The sequence below is a fragment of the Gavia stellata genome, chromosome 2, assembly GCF_030936135.1.
Source record: "Gavia stellata isolate bGavSte3 chromosome 2, bGavSte3.hap2, whole genome shotgun sequence".
Lineage (NCBI taxonomy): Eukaryota > Metazoa > Chordata > Aves > Gaviiformes > Gaviidae > Gavia > Gavia stellata.
In genome coordinates, this window is record NC_082595.1 from 30,117,621 (window position 1) to 30,137,256 (window position 19,636).

The 19,636-nt window shown below is 37.5% G+C and overlaps 1 protein-coding gene across 1 annotated transcript in view; it reads right to left on the reverse strand.

Annotated features, from left to right (window-relative positions):
• MAP3K21 (mitogen-activated protein kinase kinase kinase 21) overlaps positions 1 to 19,636 on the reverse strand; it is a 41,609-nt gene that overhangs the window by 795 nt on the left and 21,178 nt on the right. The window contains exons 3-10 of the mRNA XM_059835552.1: positions 17,103 to 17,251; positions 16,180 to 16,355; positions 9,862 to 10,102; positions 7,897 to 8,019; positions 5,092 to 5,232; positions 4,411 to 4,561; positions 3,254 to 3,348; positions 700 to 1,485 (exon numbers count right to left, since the gene is read on the reverse strand). Coding sequence (XP_059691535.1) covers positions 700 to 1,485; positions 3,254 to 3,348; positions 4,411 to 4,561; positions 5,092 to 5,232; positions 7,897 to 8,019; positions 9,862 to 10,102; positions 16,180 to 16,355; positions 17,103 to 17,251 — 1,862 coding nt within the window. The remainder of the gene's footprint in view (positions 1 to 699; positions 1,486 to 3,253; positions 3,349 to 4,410; positions 4,562 to 5,091; positions 5,233 to 7,896; positions 8,020 to 9,861; positions 10,103 to 16,179; positions 16,356 to 17,102; positions 17,252 to 19,636) is intronic.

Here is a 19,636-nt window from a genome sequence, read left to right on the forward strand (position 1 = left end):
CCATCACAGAACACCAGTATTGAAATTTAGAACTTCTCTTCAAAAACTCATTAATCATGAACTTATCCATTTATATGTAAACCAGATTTAAAGACTTTTTTTTCAGCTTAAATTTTTATCAACTGCTTAACTTAAGGATTCGTGGAACATGTGACATAACTTCTAGGTCAAGCAACCAAATCAAACTTACCAGACTTGTTTTTTTTGAAGTTAATAAATGTGCAGTACTAAAATGATGCTCAATCACTCACCTATGCGGACTGTGAAACTACATTAAACAAGCGTACTCTGAGTCTCAGGAAGTCCACACTACATAATGCATGCACCTGACACAGTCTCAGTTTATTTCAGCCATAATGCTAATATTGTACATTTCACAAAAAACAGGTTCTGGCCGACATGAAAAGACCAGGGAAACCTATTTTTGCAATACCTGAGAAAAATAGGTTTTGCCTTAAAATGAACCATCTCTTCCCCTTAAATCTCCATACCTACACTCCTAACAGGATACTATTCCAAGTGCAGGTAGTTTATTCAGGGTTCAGAGAGAGGGCTTACCCACGTACAGTTACGGTGGCTCAGCTAACGCATAACAGTGTAACAAAAATCTTAGCAACTCATTACTGAACAGTTAGTTTCCCTATATTTTCTGTTTCTGAACTTAAAAATCCCCTACATTTTAAGTTCTTAATTACCCACCTGTGGTCTGAAAATTGTTCCCATCTGATAAGGTTCGTCTGTGACCCAACACACTTAACTTTGTCGAGGAATCGTTTGGCTCATTTTGAGATTCTTGTTTCAGACAAAGATTAAAAGGCTGATTTTTTAATCGTGTAGAAACTGTGTTAGGAGCCAGCTGTATCCTCTGTTCCCTCTTACTTTCACAAATTTCAGATGAAAAGTCATCAGTGGAACAACATGGACCACCATCACCAAGCACAGTGCTTACAAATGCATCTTCACTGTCAGACTGAAGTAGGCATTTTGTGGAAATGGAGGGCATAGAAAGAAGATTCACAGTATTTGCAGCTGGATTTATGGATGGAATACTTGTTTCCTCTCTCTTGGACTGCAGTCTTGTAGGGCTGGCACTCCTGCGAAATTTTGAAGCACGCTGAAATATTCCATCACGCTTCTTCTTCTCATCTTTAGGCAAGAGTTCATCTGGACCCTGTGATTTGTTCAGCTCTCTGATATCTAAACCCAGGGCAACAGATGCGAGGAGGACAGCACACCCATACAGCACTGAATCAGTCTTCTTTTTCTGCAGCGTCCTGCTCAGACTGTTTGTAGGTGTCATTTGAGGAGTACTATTTGTGGAACTAGCAGAAGTTCCTTCTTCAAAGCTCTCATGTTCTACTGTATTCTCTCCCTGATCATCTTTCCAAAGAGGTAGATTAATATAGGCCTGATTCGGCAACTTAATTGGCTTTGGTCTTTTACTGTCCAAACCTTCAGGGAGAAGTTTCTTATCAGTACAGACACCTATAAAACATTACAGTATACTTTAAGACTGCAATTCAGCTATTTTGCTACTGCATGTCTGCATATGTACACCATTATTTCCTTTCACTTGCACAAGTATTATCTTGAGGTATACTGTATGCCCCCTTTAGATGCAGTCAGAAGCTCAGAGACTCAAATTGTAAGATTCAGAAACACATGCTAAGCCTAAACCTCTTCACGTTCTCTTGACAGTCTTTAAAATATCAGAAGTACCATTTTGCTACAATTTCATCTGTTAGCAACTCAAGAGCAAACTCTATTAGAAACAAATTGCAGATGAATCTTCCTAAGTTAACTGTAAACAAATTATGTTTTCCACATCTGAAAGACTTACCTTTATTTTAAGAGCAGCACAATGTACCTCCCAACCTTTATGCATTCAACACAGTTGAAGAGCAGATACTGTCTTTGTGTTTTCTGTGATATTTGAGAATTTGCAACACTTGGCAGCGCTTTTCAAATAACATTGAAAATATTTCTGTGTATGGATTACAGTGAAGTAATTTAGTATACACAAACTGCCAGACAAGATCAGGAACACATACTTTATAACACTTTCAATTAAGCCGTGTTCCAAAATCCAGTGAGTTACTAGAAATTTTTCCAATTAATTCATTAGGCCATGGTGGTCTGGAGTAAAAGTAAATTTGCCATCTCACACCTAATGGCAAATAAAATGGAAGGTATAATTTGACTTACAAGTGTTATTCTACTATAAACTACTGAATGCTACAGAATAAACACAGAAATATTTGAAATGCAAATATGTAAACTTGTATAATCTTCTCTGTAACTAGGAGTTTAGTAGCAAGCTAATAAATATATAAAATTACTATTTGTGAAGCCTTGATTTATACCCCTACCAGTATATACAAAGATGAAAATGCCTTTCTCCTAGGGGAGGGAAAAACAAAAACAAAAAAACAAAAACAGTGTCCAAGCAGCTTACCATTTCCTCTTCCAGCTGGCATAAATCTAGCCGCTGGTATGGACACCAAGTTATATCACAAGTTTTTTTGCTGACACTGGTAATTTAATTTTCTCAGATAAGAGAATCTGTAGTATAGAAAGTGCGTGCAAATTTGAAAATTATTATGAATATTGTATAGCCACAGAACATTATAATAATGGACATAAAATGCAACATACAGCTATTAAGTGTGTTTTTCCTTGTGACTTACCTGTAAATCCCAAAATGAGGCCTAAACAACTTTAAGATTTGAAATGTACATATTTTTTCTTGAAAATTTAGAGAATAAGTCTCATTTAAAAAAACAGAGAACTAATAACTGGGACTGCATCAGGGCTTACAGGTTTTTAAACAACTATGCATTTTTTTAAACAACTACAGAGAGCCCACTAACAATAAAAGTCATTAATGACCATTTAAATGTCAAGACAATTACTGATTTAGGTATTTCTTTTTAAAAGAAGCTAAAAAGTGGTGACTGCAGACCTCATATACAGATCAGCCTGCAACTTAAAAACATGGGGAAAAAAAATCTCTATGTGGTACTGCTCACACACCATGTGTATTTCTTAGATGCTAATGCTGGAAATGTAAAGATGTTAACACTTGCATTTTTTTATAGACAGTTTTTTTGCACAGGAAAATGATTTGTAGCATGACTAGTCTTCTAATAAACTGCATAATCCTTGAGGAATTCAAGCAATACAATTTATAAGACTGGAAGTATACTTAATGCCTTAATATGGCAACTTTCACTTTTTCAAAAATAGCTCTTACCTTGGTCCACAAATAGTGAAGCTAATGGAACACCCTTCTGATTTTTCATTAAAAGGGTTGACCAAGGGTTGCTGCCATCTGAAAGGGGTCTTATTCTGAAATAACAATGGTTATTTTGCTATTACAGAGGATACCATGCTTATATATGCTTTGACAAAAAATTACTAAAACATCTTTCTTTTTAAACTATAAACATGTAGTACATAACTTGAAAACGGTAAAGCTTTCCAAAGGTAAAAAAAATTGTATATAATAGCACAGTCTCATATGATTATAAATTGATACATGCCTTATAACAGGTATTCCTTATCAGATGAAAATTTCAGGCCTAAAAAGAAAGCCAGTGAAAAATGGGCCTTGACTACCTATTGAGGAACAAAAGTTGGTGAAAACCTGGACAACAGTTTCACTGTGTCAAAGAAATGATGTGAATATTGGAAATTTATTAAACATAGTGACTTTAAAACAAACAGAAATATCATAAGGCCAGTTTCAATAGATGGTCTTGGAACCACCTACTGCCACAGGTAAATGAGTGGATGTCTCTACCAAGAAGAAAAAACGAAGGCACTATAAATAATTACATATACCAGAAGAGACAAGGAAAAGGATCTCTTGTTTCAGAAAAACTGTTGATCTCCAGTTTTGAGCAATCAGAAAAAATAATCTGAAAGTGAAGGTGTCTAACTGATTTTCAGAACCCTTTCACTCTGTGTTTCTCAGTGTAAATGATACTGCTGGTTTGAATTGTGCTTCACGTATGCAAAGTCAGTCTTATTTAATTGTACAAAAGTGCCCACTGAGGGCCATGCTTGTAGTTCCTCAAGTCAATCTGAAGAAGGGCAAGAAAAATAGACAGGCCATGAATGTCTGGGATGCATTAGTAGCTCAGCATTCCAGTGTGTTCCAAGTCTCAAAAAAAAGAGATAAAGGGTAATAGGTAAGAACCACTAAAACCTTAAGATAAGTAAGTGTTTTACCCTCAAGTCTATGTGGGGGAGCTACTCATTATTAATGTGATTCCTGAATTAAAAGGTAGGACTGAGTTTTAGCTGTAACTAGAGACTGCAGTACTTCTCTCACTCACTACCTATGTTAGTGATTCAGTTACCAAGAAAGCTTAGTATTATCAAACAAACAAAATGTAGAACACATACTTGTCCTTACAATCTGCACGATCCTTTGTTTGAACTGAACTTGGTCCCCATGTACAACCTCTCTTTTTAAAACTTCTCTTCACGTCTTCAAACTCTTCTTGGTGATAAGTTGTGCTCCTTCCCCAAGTTCTGTTGCTTTCATCTGAAGTTACTAGAGATTGGATTTAAAAACACAAACAAAAAACCCCACACACATAAATAGTATTTCTGAAACCAAAATATTTTGACCGAATAGAATATTTTCCTCACTGCAAAACCACTTTGACACAGTAACACAACGAGGAGTAGACAAAATTTGACTTTGTCTTTTACAAAAACCACCATGCAAACTACACTGATCCAAAAAGATGAACAAGCAAGAAAATTAATTTATGAGCTGACAAGAGACCCAAATTAAAGATAAAGCAGCAAAACAATCATATTTTCCATGCTTCCTTTAACTGAGAACCTTATGTTCAGGTAATTCAGACAAGTGAGTTAGACTGAGCACTTAAATTCCAATGAAGAAAATACATGCTGTGGAACAATTGGTATCAAATGAAACAGAATATTCCAATTGTGACAATGATTAAAGTTTTCTTTCTCACTACACCAAAACAAATTATACTTTTAAAGTGTCTAACCTTCATTAAATGCTTAGTCTGTCACTGTCTCAACTGTTAAATTAAACAGAACCAGCACCTTTGAAACATAATGAAATCTTGCCTTTTTTCATAACCCCATTGGGAAGTTCATATTCACTTGTGATATCTACATCTTGCTGGTACACATATACACTGTTTCTTCGGCCATTAGTTGTGTGTGTATCTGTTTTGGGAATCACTGAGGAAAAATTAAGAGAATGTAGTAGAGATCTTAGTCAAGCTGATTTCAGAAACAGAACTGTTTCCCTTATATTTTTATCTTTGGGTCATAAAACCCAGATCTAAAAAAAGCACTAAACGTCTTTTGATAGAGGGTTTTTACTGCAGGGTTTAGAGGGTCCTCTTTGTAGGACCAGACCCAGGCAAGTAGATTTTTGTATACGACTGACTAACTGGAAAAGTAACTTGCTATCAACTTAGCATGCTTACAGCTATGATGGAGAGACCTACGAGAAAAACAACTTAGCCAGTTATAACAGCATGATAAATGAGGTGGTATTTACATGCCCGTGGTTCTGCCACTCCTGCACTGCACAGCACTCTCCTCCTGCCTCACCGTACACATTCTCGCCAGCACAGCTTCCCCTGTAGTATGGCACTCTACTTGCCTTCTTTACACTCCCATTTTCAATCACATTCCGGGACCTATGGAATATATATCTTACCGGTTTTCCTCCTCCCTTTAAAAAACCTTTCAAAATCAGCTGGATTTGTTTTAAATAAAATAAAAATCTAGTTAACTGTAATCTTGCTAACTTAAAAAACTTTTAGATTTGTTATGAGTGAGACTGGCTTCCAAAGTGAAGCAATCAGGTAACCAATTGTTAGATACGCCTGTTCAAATCACCTGTATTTGAGCAAGTCTTTTTGAAAAAAAGACACTTTGAAGTTAAATCAAGATAAAACATTATTGTGGGACAGAGAATTTATTTTGCACAGGTGCAGATGGGTGTGGAAGCTGAATTGTTTCAGCTAGATACTCCTGAGAGATCTGATAAGCTTTTAGGTAAAGCCTAGGGATCCAAACTCAGAAACAGAAGAATACTTCTTTTAAAGGAGAGCCTTTATGTTGTCCTGTATGTTCTAGTCCTACAAATACAAGTGTCTGCTCAAATAAAAAAAAAGAAAAATCCTCAGTGGCACTTAGCACACATGCAAGGAGTGGCACTGCCATAGCTTACATAAGGCTCTGCATTTAAAAAAAACACAAACCCTCAAGTTTTCAGAATCATGCCAATACCTGACACCTGCTTCATTTCCAAGCATTTCCATACAGAGCAAGGAGAATCAAAAGATAAAACGAGACAGTCTTGTTTATATGTAATTATGACATTTTACTAAGAAAAACCTTTCTTACCTTTCTGCAGTAAAAAAAAAAATAACCAACCAAAAAAAACCCAGCACATGGTTTGAGGTTGGGAAACCATTATCAACACAGATACTGTGTCAGCTAACTTCTGAAAAAGACGTTACGTATTTTTCCTTCCATCTCAGACCTTCCTTAATGAAAGCAAGACAGGGTTTGCCCACCTCTCTCCTTTATCCACAACATATGGGTAGTAATGGTCTTTGCCCAGGGAACTGTATCAGTTACAGTTCAAACAAATAATAAAGTTACTGCCAGAAAAGACACCACTTCTCCTTTAGACATTAATAATGAAAAGGATTTCATAAGGCAGAGGTATTCCAAAGGAGATGAGAAATCTGGTTTCTACCCAAACAGTAAACAAAGTTTCAGGTTGGGTAAAAAAAAAAAAAAAAAAAAAAAAAATTTAAACTAGCTACAGAACAGTATGCAGAAAAAAAACCCCCATCCATTTTGATTTCCCCTCCTCCTTATTTACATCTGATAAAGCCAGATCCTGAAGTAATTTCCTTCAGAGGTGACTACCCTTGCAAGAGAAGATAGTCACCATCCATAAGCAATCAGCTGGAACAGGTTCCACTTACTTCATACAGAGAGAGAAACTTGAGGCTTTTTCATTTCACATAGCATTCCACACTAAATATGGATAATTAGACAATCTGCTTTGCACAATAGATCAGACAGTACATATGCATGCAGTGAATCCTGGAGGAATTGTTTTCTATCTCTACATATGTCATTCCCAAATATAAATGCGGGAATGATCAGATATAAATATGATTAGTTTTCTTCCATATTCATCGTATCTCCATTACATGAGCATAAACACACCTTCCCCTCTGTCACCAGTATACATGGAATAATGTAGGCCTACAAGCGTACCCACAATTTTATTTTTGTTTCTTTATCTTGTTTTCAAAAAACCTAAAGCAAGCTTTCTTCTTTATTTTCTTCCGGTTTTGTATTTGCTTAAAGCTTGCTTCTCTTTTAACATTAGCAAGCTGGGTTGCTGGCCTTCCCATCTCACATGACTCCCTTATTCTCTGTATATTTCTTTTTTCTTTTTTTGTTTTGACACTCCATAACTGATTTCCTTTATCAACTCCAATACCTACTAAAAACTTGTTTTCCATCTTATATGGGTTCTGAACATGATGATTTGCCTTTTGTCATTATAAATTTTGATTCTTCATTGTTTTATTCCAGTCAGTCTACAAATGAGTTCCTGAAGTTACTAAGGAAAGATATGATTTAAAGCATTCACAAACATTTTGAATTACTGAAAATTAGTTAGCGTTTTAGCAAGATTATCCCTCCCATCAAAGAACAAGTTGCATATGTTAGAACGAGTTAAGGGACCTGGAAATCAGACAGCAATCTGTCTTGAATCTGATACTACTACCAGTGTTTCAGCGAGTATATGGAACAAAGAGTCTCTATTGACAAAATTAACAAATAGAAACAGTGGAGACTTACATTGTATAGCTCGAAGACGAGGAATTATTGTGGGGCTACTTGATGGACTAGAGCTGTTACTGTTTAAACTCCTCCTCTTATCCAGATTGGGGGATGCCTGCACTGTTATTTTGTGCTGGAAATCTATAAAAGAGCAAAACAAATCAGTTTTAATGTTCTAAATAAAAAAATCTTCATGAGATTATACTGTTGTACTTCTTAAAATAATTAAAGCTATATAATTAATTAGACTCGATAGTGTAAGAGATGTTCATATTAAAAACACCGACAAACTAACTCTTAATGTAACAATCTAGATATTGAGTCAAACAGGCAGGATTTCACACCTTCACAGACACTATATGATAGGTTTGCAGTAACGTCAACAAAAGCAGGTAGGTCCGAGTGGATCCAAACTGAGACTCATACACATCACAAGCTGTTATTCAATCTTGTTGGTTGTCACAGAGGGAAAGAAAAATCTCAGTGTTTCATCTCAAATCAATCAATATTCATGGCAATCAGATTTGCCTTATGTTTTCTAACATGTAATTCATATACAACATAAAAAGTAGCATTAACAAAGAAGTCAAACCTATCAACATGTCAGAAAAACAAGACACCAAACTACAGTATTACAAATATTTACAGCAATGTAGTAAAGAAGGAACAACAATAAATATTGGCAAGCAGGAAAAATTTTATGAAATGAAATCTGACAATATGCCCCTCTCTAATCCTCATCGTCAGTGCAATTAGACTGCATGCTATTCTTACAACAGAATTGTCTCAAGGACAAGTTCATCTGGATGGTTCTTGACAACAAAGAGCTAAGTGGTATTCTGAGTAAAACTGTTTATTTTATCACTTTTTCAAGTTAAATATGAGCAGAACTGGAAACAAAGGACCAAATATTTAGTTTAAGCTTGTGATCCAGCATAAACCAATCTAACATGCTTGTCTGGAAGGCTGTAGTGTGATTTTTTTTTTTTATTTACTGTTATTTTTAAAGTAAGGAAAAATAAGCTTATTTCACTAGTGTTGAAACAGTACTCTAAATATTACTGCCCTCTTTGTCTCTTTCCAACTGCCACACAGCTATGATTTCGTCAGACCTGTGTTACTGTGGCATTAAGTTCTTACTGCATTAGTAATAAACTGACAGATTTGAGCTGGAAGTCACTGAAAGGAAGCCCATCCACACCAGGATGCTGCTACTACTTTTGAAGGCTTTCCAACCATTGGCATAACCTTGAGTTTCCGTAGTGCCATCTCGTGGCAACATTAAAAAACACTAAACCACTCCCTGACACTAAAAACCCCGACTCTCTATAAACACACATCCTTTATAAAGGGGGCATTTTAATGTGTTCACGGGTGAAATTAAATGCTCTAACATTCAAATTATACCACGTTTGTATTCTGAAATAGTATCTTCTGTCACTATTCGTGATTCTGTGATATTACAGTGTTTTCTTGTAACAAGTAAGGCAACGAAGATTGTAACTGCTGCACTGTATTTTGCGACTGCAATAAGCATGCAATTTGGAACTATCACACCTGTACCTCCAGCTTTTATGAAGTGCTGTTTTTCTACTATGTATTTGCAGGTTTAGAGCGAACAGCACTAATATTTGATCATGTTAGAAAGCTCTGGGATGTGATAAAAAGGTAATTCTCTATCTGCACAAAAAGAATGACAGTAAAAATCTGAACTTCAATCCAGTCTTAAATAATTTGCCTCCCATACTAGTAACATTTCCCCCCAGATGCAATGGACTTCTAGCTGAATCAGGTGGAAGATTATTCCAGCTGAAATGAGGACTACTCCACAAGAATATGAGATGTTAAAGTTGTTGGGGTTTTTTTTCGGGGGGGGGGGGGGATGAATTAAAATAGTAGCCAATAATGAAAACGTTAACCATGGAACTGAAGCCTGCATATCTAACTGTAACATATATTATGAACTTCAAAAAAATTGCACACCTGAAGGCAAACTAATTCTGTGTCCGTCTCTAAGTTTTAACCGGCTTCTTTTAAATTTGCCCTTCCTCTTCTTTACATTGGGTTTCTCTTGATTTAACTGGAATATCATGATATTCAGCTCACGCTCCAGTACATCAATCTCACGTTCTGCTAACTGTTGCTCACGGCGCTTAAGTAATTCTTCCTGAGATTTCTGCTGAAGAGCTGCTCTTGTCAACTCCTCTTCTCGTGATCGAAGCTCCTGAAGATAAGATTCACAAAAGTGAAACTAAGTAATAACATGAAAGTTGTATTAAAGGATATATAAAGTGCACAGTAGGTTGTATTTCCTTATCTATTTTCATGATGCCCTATATACATGTAACATGCACATACAACCTGACACTCCTCCATTCTGCATAAGCCAAGATTCAGTATCTGGACATAATCAAGCATTATATAGATAACCATTTAAACATAAAGTCAATGACCTGACGAATCCACAAATGAATGCCTTTATCTTAAATTTTCTAACCTTTCCTGTTTTTCAGCCATGTATTAAGTAGTGCTTTTCTATCTAGAAAAGCAATCAGTATTGCACCGAATGAGGATTAGTGTAATAGGATAAACCAAGTCATAAGACAGAAGACAGCTGTTTCTTAATTAAAATCTAGCAGGTATCTGTATAACATCAAACAGTTTCTAACCACTGAATTACACCATAAAGACTCTCCAACCATCAATCCCATAGAATAGTTATTCTTTTCCCTTTATTCTTTTTCATTTTGAAGAAGAAAAAGCTTTAGTGAGGAAGCTGGTTAATTTTTCAGGGTAAATGAATCCCCAACGCTAAACAGCTGTAAATCTACCATGTTAAAATTATCTTCATCTTTAGCTTCCAAAATCTGTTAAAATACATCTGAAATTTAAGTAGACCTCCCTTCATAGTATGGGGCATATTACATATGAAACAGACTTACTCAGAAGTGTTGTAGTCCGTACTGCTAATAAAAGAGACTAGAGGAAAAGGAGAAGCTATGATATGACTGATACTGTATGTTTTTCACTACATAATTCTTTCACTTTTTCATATGATTGTGTAAATTCTACCTGGATAGAAATTGGAATTGAATTCAAAATAGAAAATCAGCATTTGAAATTAAGCTATGCTAAAAGTGCTGGATATTTAAGAATCTTATTCCTATTTAAAAGTCCTTCATTTTGTGACTGTACAATCTTATAATTGTGGTGTTGGGTTTTATTGGTTTTGCCTTTTTTCTCTTTCCCCCAGAGCAGACTGCCTACTTCTGCTCATCAGTATCTGGCAATGTTGTAAGCCAGCACAATTCCTTATCGCATACAGTGGAAGCAAAAAAAAAAACCACAAACTTTCTGCTCTTTTTTAACTCCCACTTTGTCTTGAGTAAATCATTTCCTGAACTATACTACTTTGGTGTCTGCAAATGAGGGGAGAAACCCTCTCTGTTTATATTTATCAATGATCTGGATGAAGTGTTCCCTCAGAAAGTTTGCAAAGGACACCAAGTTGGGAGGGAGTGTTGATCTGCTCGAGGGTCGGAAGGCTCTGCAGAGGGATCTGGACAGGCTGGATCGATGGGCCAAGGCCAATTGTGTGAGGTTCAACAAGGCCAAGTGCCGGGTCCTGCACTTGGGTCACAACAACCCCACGCAACGCTACAGGCTTGGGGATGAGTGGCTGGAAAGCTGCCCCGGAGAAAAGGACCTGGGGGTGTTGGTTGACAGCCGGCTGAATATGAGCCAGCAGTGTGCCCAGGTGGCCAAGAAGGCCAACGGCATCCTGGCCTGGATCAGAAACAGTGTGGCCAGCAGGAGCAGGGAGGTGATCGTGCCCCTGTACTCAGCACTGGTGAAGCCGCACCTCGAATCCTGTGTTCAGTTTTGGGCCCCTCACTACAAGAATGACATTGAGGTGCTGGAGTGTGTCCAGAGAAGGGCAACGAAGCTGGTGAGGGGTCTGGAGCACAAGTCTTATGAGGAGCGGCTCAGGGAACTGGGGTTGTTCAGTCTGGAGAAGAGGAGGCTGAGGGGAGACCTCATCGCTCTCTACAATTACCTGAAAGGCGGTTGCAGAGAGGTGGGTGTTGGTCTCTTCTCCCAAGTGACTAGTGACAGGACAAGAGGAAATGGCCTCAAGTTGCATGATGGGAGTTTTAGGCAGGATATTAGGAAAAATTTCTTTATGGAGAGAGTGGTGAAGCATTGGAACAGGCCGCCCAGGGAGGTGGTGGAGTCACCATCACTGGAGGTGTTCAAGGAACGTGTGGATTTGGCATTGCAGGACATGGTTTAGTGGGCATGGTGGTGTTGGGTTGATGGTTGGACTTGATGATCTTACAGATCTTTTCCGACCTTAATGATTCTGTGATTCTGTTCTTGCAAAAAAGACCATGGATGTCAAAAGACAGGTTAGCACTGAAGTAAACTTGTTTAGTGAGATACTTGTTGGGTTTTTTTTACAACTATAGCATACACACACTGCTTATAATTGTTTTCAAATTTAATTGAATTGATTGACAAATTTCATATGGTTTGCTAATTTTGAGTGAGCTTGTTTCAAAACAATATTCAAAAATATTCAAAAATATTCAAAACAATTTTTTTTTTTTTTTTTTTTTAAATCCACTCTGCTTAACATACAGTTTCGCAAAAGGCAATTCTGCCTCTTGGAAATTCAAAGGAGCCTGTCTTCTTGCCAGGAAGTAAGGTTTTGGGGTTTGTTTTTTTGTTTTGGGTTTTTGTTTGGTTTGGGTTTTGTTTTTTTAAGATATTTAATCACTTAATTTAGAGATTGCTGCAAATTCCTCCCATCCAGTCAAAACTGAACAACCTAAAACAAGGGTTGGAAGCAGAAGCTGCATGAGTTCAAATTTAGAATAAAGTTACTTTAGAGTTTAAATAGAAAAGATGTTTATTACTGTATTAATACTGTAATAAAGATGTATTAGGAGACACTGTTGATTATCCATCTCTTGTCCTCAAATCCAGGTTCCATAAAGCTCAGTAACCAGGCAAAAATAGAGGGCCCGTATTGAAAAGGTAGACAGTCTAGAAAAAGCAATAGTGTTTCCCCACTGAGAGATTAAGTATTTACTCTTTTCCAAATAAACTAATTAAAACCAGACTTACTGCAATTAGTTATGCAATGTTTTTACACCACTCTACAATTAAAACACCCATTGTAAAGAAGCTAGGAAAGACTTCTATATTTAAGTTGCTCAAGAACATTTGTCAAAAGAAGATTGTGATCTTCTTTTGGAGTGGGCGTCACCATCGCTCATTTACAGCAAGCCCTTGAGGAAATTCCTCCAGCTACAGAAGTTCCTCTTTTACAGGGTATAAGACTCCATGTAGGGTTTTTTGTTTGTTTTATTATTATTATATAAATATTTCATAGACATTACTTTCTCCCTAGTACCTGTCAGTAGAATTGATAATGTGCCAAATTAAATAAGCCTGCACGTATGAAAACCTTGTCTAAGTCAAAATTACATGCTTTCATTCTTCAACAGGTTTACCTAATTAGGGCAGATGCCTTTGGAGATGCATTTACTTTGGCATATGAGAAGTATATTTCATTTTATCTTTTCCCCTCCCTAATTACACCAAAAATATGACTCTACTCCCAAAGCTTTGCGCCGACTTATTTAATCCTAAACTTGATACAGTCAGCTTTTTCTTAAATAGGAAATCTCACACTGGACTGATGCCTCCAGAAAATAAAAAAATAAACAAAAACTTGAATAAGAATGCCTGTTACAATTGCTCCCAGAGTAAAAAGGGGAAAATGGCTGGTTGAGCAGTTGCTGGAGGGGCAGAAAAGAGTTATGCCCTATGGCAGGTTGTGGCAAGTAAACACAGTGGCTAGTGACTCCATGGGAAGTAAAAAGGAAAGTCTCTACTCTCTGTATAAGGACTAACACCCATCTGGAAATGAAGAGATGACAGCTACAGAGGTACACAGCCCAGCTCTAGCAACCTGTATGCCCACTGCAGTCAGGGCAGAGATGACACAGACAACACTTACCCAGTTCTGTGAACTGAAATGGAAGACAAAAACAGAGCATGGAAGAAGAGGCAGATAGGAAGTACGTAAGATTATTATTGACAATCCTGCAATCTTAGTGGTGATCAATAAATTCTGATACCACATACGTAGATACTACAGTAGATCTGTAATGTCACACCCATCACCAGCCAATAGTCCACAAACAGCCACTTGTGACACTTGATGACAAGAAGTGAGGGACAGTGACTTGCAAGACAAGAGTCTGGTTTTTGCTTTTGTCAAAGTGACTACATCTTTTATAAAGACTTCTTCACAAGTCACTGCATCTCAATTTTCTTCTTCCTCATCTATTACCACAGTGGCTGGAAAGCTGCCCCGGAGAAAAGGACCTAGAGATGCTGACTGACAGCCGGCTGAAGATGAGCCAGCAGTGTGCCCAGGTGGCCAAGAAGGTCAACGGCATCCTGGCCTGTATCAGAAACAGTGTGGCCAGCAGGAGCAGGGAGGTGATCGTGCCCCTGTACTCGGCACTGGTGAGGCTGCACCTCGAATCCTGTGTTCAGTTTTGGGCCCCTCACTACAAGAAGGACATTGAGGTGCTGGAGCGTGTCCAGAGAAGGGCGACGAAGCTGGTGAGGGGTCTGGAGCACAAGTCTTATGAGGAGCGGCTGAGGGAACTGGGGTTGTTCAGTCTGGAGAAGAGGAGGCTGAGGGGAGACCTCATCGCTCTCTACAATTACCTGAAAGGGGGTTGCAGAGAGGTGGGTGTTGGTCTCTTCTCCCAAGTGACGAGTGACAGGACTAGAGGAAATGGCCTCAAGTTGCATGACGGGAGTTTTAGGCGGGATATTAGGAAAAATTTCTTTATGGAGAGAGTGGTGAAGCATTGGAACAGGCTGCCCAGGGAGGTGGTGGAGTCACCCTCACTGGAGGTATTCAAGGAACATGTGGACGTACCATTGCGGGACATGGTTTAGTGGGCATGGTGCTGTTGGGTTGATGGTTGGACTTGATGATCTTACAGGTCTTTTCCAACCTTAGTGATTCTGTGATTGATTCATGAAAAATAACAACAAATATATACTGGGCAATAATTATACTGCAAGAAAGACCTGCAAAGAAGGAATCTGTTTCTACTACAAGCATTTCTAACAGGGAGTCAAGAAGACACCTGGCCTATTCCAACCGTTATCTTTATCAAGTTCTCTAAAGGAAAATATAAACCTCAGGGTGATTAAAACCTAGTTGAAGTAACTAAAAGAGAGGGGGCAAAAGAATTAACAGTGAGTGCTCATTTAGCACAAACATGATATGAGAATATGGAAAGAAGATGAGTGACAGGAATCTGGATAATAAGCAAGAGAAACTGGATTTGCTGATTCATGAGTACAAGTTTGACCTAATCAATCTTCTTAATAACTGGCAAGAAGATTTCCAAAACTGCAACACTGAAAGAGGTCAATATTATCAGTCTGTTTAGGAGGGAGAGAGATAAAAGCACTATTCCACTTTTGGAGAAGAAGCCACGTGATACCGTCATATAACAGGATGAAAAGCTTTTCATTCCCACAGCTGAGGAGAATGTTCAGCAGCAGCTGAAAATGTGCAGTGGTTATAAAGATTAGCTAAGGGGTAAACAAACTCCTGTTTGTTTGTTAAGTGATGCATTCAAACATCCAAGAAAAAATACCACATTTTAAAAAGAGCCTACGTGCCACATTTACAGATCTACAACCTGTTTTCTTTGGGGATACAGGTGTAGATATGTTTCTTTTTCATCTGCCTGTACTTCTTGAATGAGTCATTCATATGATAACCCTCACTTACTACAATAACATTATGCTTCCTTTCAAACTTAACATTTCACTTCAACTGAAATACCTCTAGCTATAGTTTCAGCATACAGAACTGTTTATTGTTTTTGTTAGGGAAGGAAGGGGAAAAGCAACATTGTCTGAAATTTGAGAAAACCAGTATTCAAACCTTTTTTCTAAAGTAAGTTTGCTGCAACACAGTTACAGGGTTATCTTAAAATACTACCCAGAAACATATTAATGGAATTTAAGAATAGTACATCCGCCAACAAGAATAGGCAACTTAAATTAATAATGTTTGAATGAGAGAGTAAGTCCTCTCTTCCAAGTAGTTTATACTCTCAAGTGTATCTCCACTACTAAATCAGGTTTCTAGTATTAGATTGGTAAGCCACAATTCAAAAGTTCAAAACTGCTCTATCACATAAACGCTCATACACTTCTTTCACAGCCATGCAACTGGAAAAATCAACTTACTTTTTCCTTGGTCCTCAATTCATTGAATATCTGCTGAATTTCCAATTTCCAGTCATCTTGCATGGAATGGAAAGACTCTTGAGGCATTTCAGTCATAACTGCCCCTTCAATGGCAGTAAGCTGTTCAAGAATTAAGGCAAACGATGGTCGGATATGAGGGTCCTGCTCCCAGCATTCTAGAATTTATCAAAATCCCATCAGTTTTTAATAGTGCATAGAACTTTTTGAAGAACTACATGAAATTCAAGTTACTTGCTACTGTACTTCAAGTTCTAATGTGTTCCCTTTGTCTGAAAGGCTTCCCTACTTTCATTGACAGAAGTGACGTCTACCTACCTGTAACTCAGAGAACTGTTTTTGTATTAAGTAAATTTTTTTCACCTCTATCTTTAGGATCTGAAATAGCAAAACTAGCGGTACTGCACAAAAGCGATACATATAAAAGGTAAAGAAATTCATTAAACACAAGGAAATAGCCATTTGCAAGCAATGTTTATTTCTCTCTAAAGTATTTCCAAAACATTTTTGACACCCAGGAAGAAACAATGAGGAAAAAAATGGCCTTTGCAGTTCTTCCCCTTGGGATTGTAATCTTGATCTTGTATTGATCTGTACTATATCCTGTAGTTCATGAACATTAATGCAATTTGAGTGTAAAAGGAAATCAGTAAAACCAGAGCACAAAACTTACCCTGTCACTACTGAAGAACTTATGTGGTACACAGTAATACTGTATGACTTCCTCAGAAACACATTCAACTGTTTCTAACACCAGATTGCTGTGTAAATAAAACCAAAATATTTTGTACACAGCACATTATCAAATGAGGTGTTTATTTTGCAACCCCATAGCTATTACAAGCAAGGATACATACCCCCAAAATGTAACTATTTAAATACATAGGAAGAAACAACATAGATACCTTTCATTAATTTTGCAAATGGTTCAGGGCAGGTGGATGGAATGGGCAAAGTAAGCTTATTGACAGCAACTCCGTAAGCCACAGCAAGGCCATCAATGCCACGGTAAGGAACCTCTCCTGTAAGCAGTTCCCACAGCAACACTCCATAACTACAAAAGGTAATTTTTTTAACAGTTATTTTCTGAATACTGCCACATTGTTTACTCAAGAACAAACAAGTATCTGTCCAACCATGCACTGAAATTCACGAGGATTTCCCATGTCAAAGGTGAATGTCTCTAAGAGTCAGCTCTGCTTTAGTCATCTTGCGCCTTTCTACTAATAGTGATTAACGAGACTGGATGCGACTTTAAGACTGGCTCACACTCCTATTCAAAATGTAGCCTGAAGTCACTTTTATAGAAATGATAGTATCATATAAATCTCTCTTACAATCAGAAGTCTGAATGACAGGAAAACAAGGAACCTTTCCCCCACCAGAAACCAACCAAGTTAAAAAAAAAAAAACACACCAAAAAAACCCCAAACCTCAGAAGAGCATTCAGGGCATTCCCTTTTCCAAACATTTCGCAACAATTTACCTCGACATACACACTAACTTTTTTAAAAAATACTAGTAAAAAAACACCAGAAAAGCCCCAGCTTTGTTTGAAAGCATGCTTTGTTTGCATTTCTAATATCTTGTGTGTTATATAAAGGCCTGTTAACTTTTCACTTCCCACAGAAGATGCAACAAGATTGAGAAATGATTACACACCCCCTCCTAAATTCGCCATACTAGGAAAAAAAACCACCCCAAACAAACCAACATTGTCTCCAGTGAAAGGTGGTGGCAGGAAGAGATCTTTTCTCAGCATCAGGTACAGAAATCAAGAATCATAGGAATTTCTATTGCAACAACATTAATCCTAAGAATTTCTGCTATGCTCTCCACTCTAGAAGAAGAGCTGGGTGTTGCTTTTACCTTCTTTGGGTCTGTATGGGTTGCTCAAATGATCCAAACCCCTACACAAAGGGCTGGGACAGCACGCTCACTGCTGTTGCTCTAGAGCTCCTATTCCACCACCACCGAAATGGATAGCTTTCACAGTCATTTTTGTGGAAGCAGGAATTATTCCTTTTAGAACGTAAGCCTAAAGTGGACTTTATGCCGGGGTTTGGGTCTCCCCCCCCCCCCCCCCCGGCTCTCTTTCTCTTCCTGCCAGGGAACCACTATCTGTAGAAAAAGGATACAAAGGACAACCTATTGCTGCTTTTGAATAGTAAAGAGAAGCAGCCAAAGGGAAAAACCAGAATACAAAGTATTGCTCTTGCCCTTTCTCTCTCCAGGTGTATGAAGAAACTACCTGCAAGTTTTGCAGGACTGGGTTGAACTATTCTACATGAGGAGAAATGCATACAGCACTGGGGAGGTAAGGGCTATGTACCCCTTCCCTTAGTACTAGAAATACTACCTCAACTACAGCAGATGTGACAGGGAGAAAAACACACACTAGTTAAGTTTTTCTATCACTCCTTAATGAGAAAAAGTCATTCAGCATTATATGAGACCTTACAACATCACTTTAATAAATAATAAACCAGCAAACTGTACAACATCAGCATGAATAGCAGCAGTGTTTTGCATATCTACATTCTGTTTATCTAAGAAGTTTTGCCTATCATAAAATCTTAGAAAACTAATTAATTTATAGTGTTAACAGTTAATCAAAAGCTGAGGAATACAGTCTATTCTTAAAAGATAGAAAATAGAATTTTTCCAGTCCAACCTCTCCACTTGCTTGTGTACTCAAGGATAAAATAATGAATTCAAATTTTGTTTTATATCAGTGGTACTTCTTACAATAATGAGTACAACACTTCCTGTGGTATATATGCATTTTATCCGTGATGGAGGAATTCTACTGAACTACATCTTATCTGTGTACTTACAGAAAACATAATGTTATGCTATCTCAGCAAGCATAGACTGTTCTTATTTCAAGGAATTCCCTTGTTCAGACTATTCTATACATATTTTAGCTTGAACTCTGAAGTTAATCAGAACAATAAATTTAACTAGAAATCATCTTTTCTAAAAAGTTGTGTCACACTATTCGCTTTAGTTATATTTACAATTCAAGCCTTTAATCCTAGAGTAGTTTTCAACAGTGCCAAGAAGGTGGTTGTAAAATTTTAAGCAGACCAACAGAGTAATAGCCTGAAAGTGTCTCTTTTAATGAAAGCAGTCTTAATACCAAGTACCAAAAGCCAGCACTGTGGGGAGAAACCCTAAAGACATTCTAGTCCTGCCATGCTGGAGTTTTTGGGAGGTACTAATCTATCATTATCTAGGACAACAACTACTTATTAACTCTGTCAACTACAGAAGTAACTACGTTGTGCATTAAATTTCACCAGCCCACGTATGGTTGTCCCATGTATACAGTCAGAGCTTCTAAGAAATTGCTTTTTTTTAAAAGAGCAAAAGCCATTTCCTTTTCCACCTTCAGCAAAAGGCAAAAAATACAGGCATAATATGCTTGAATTATACA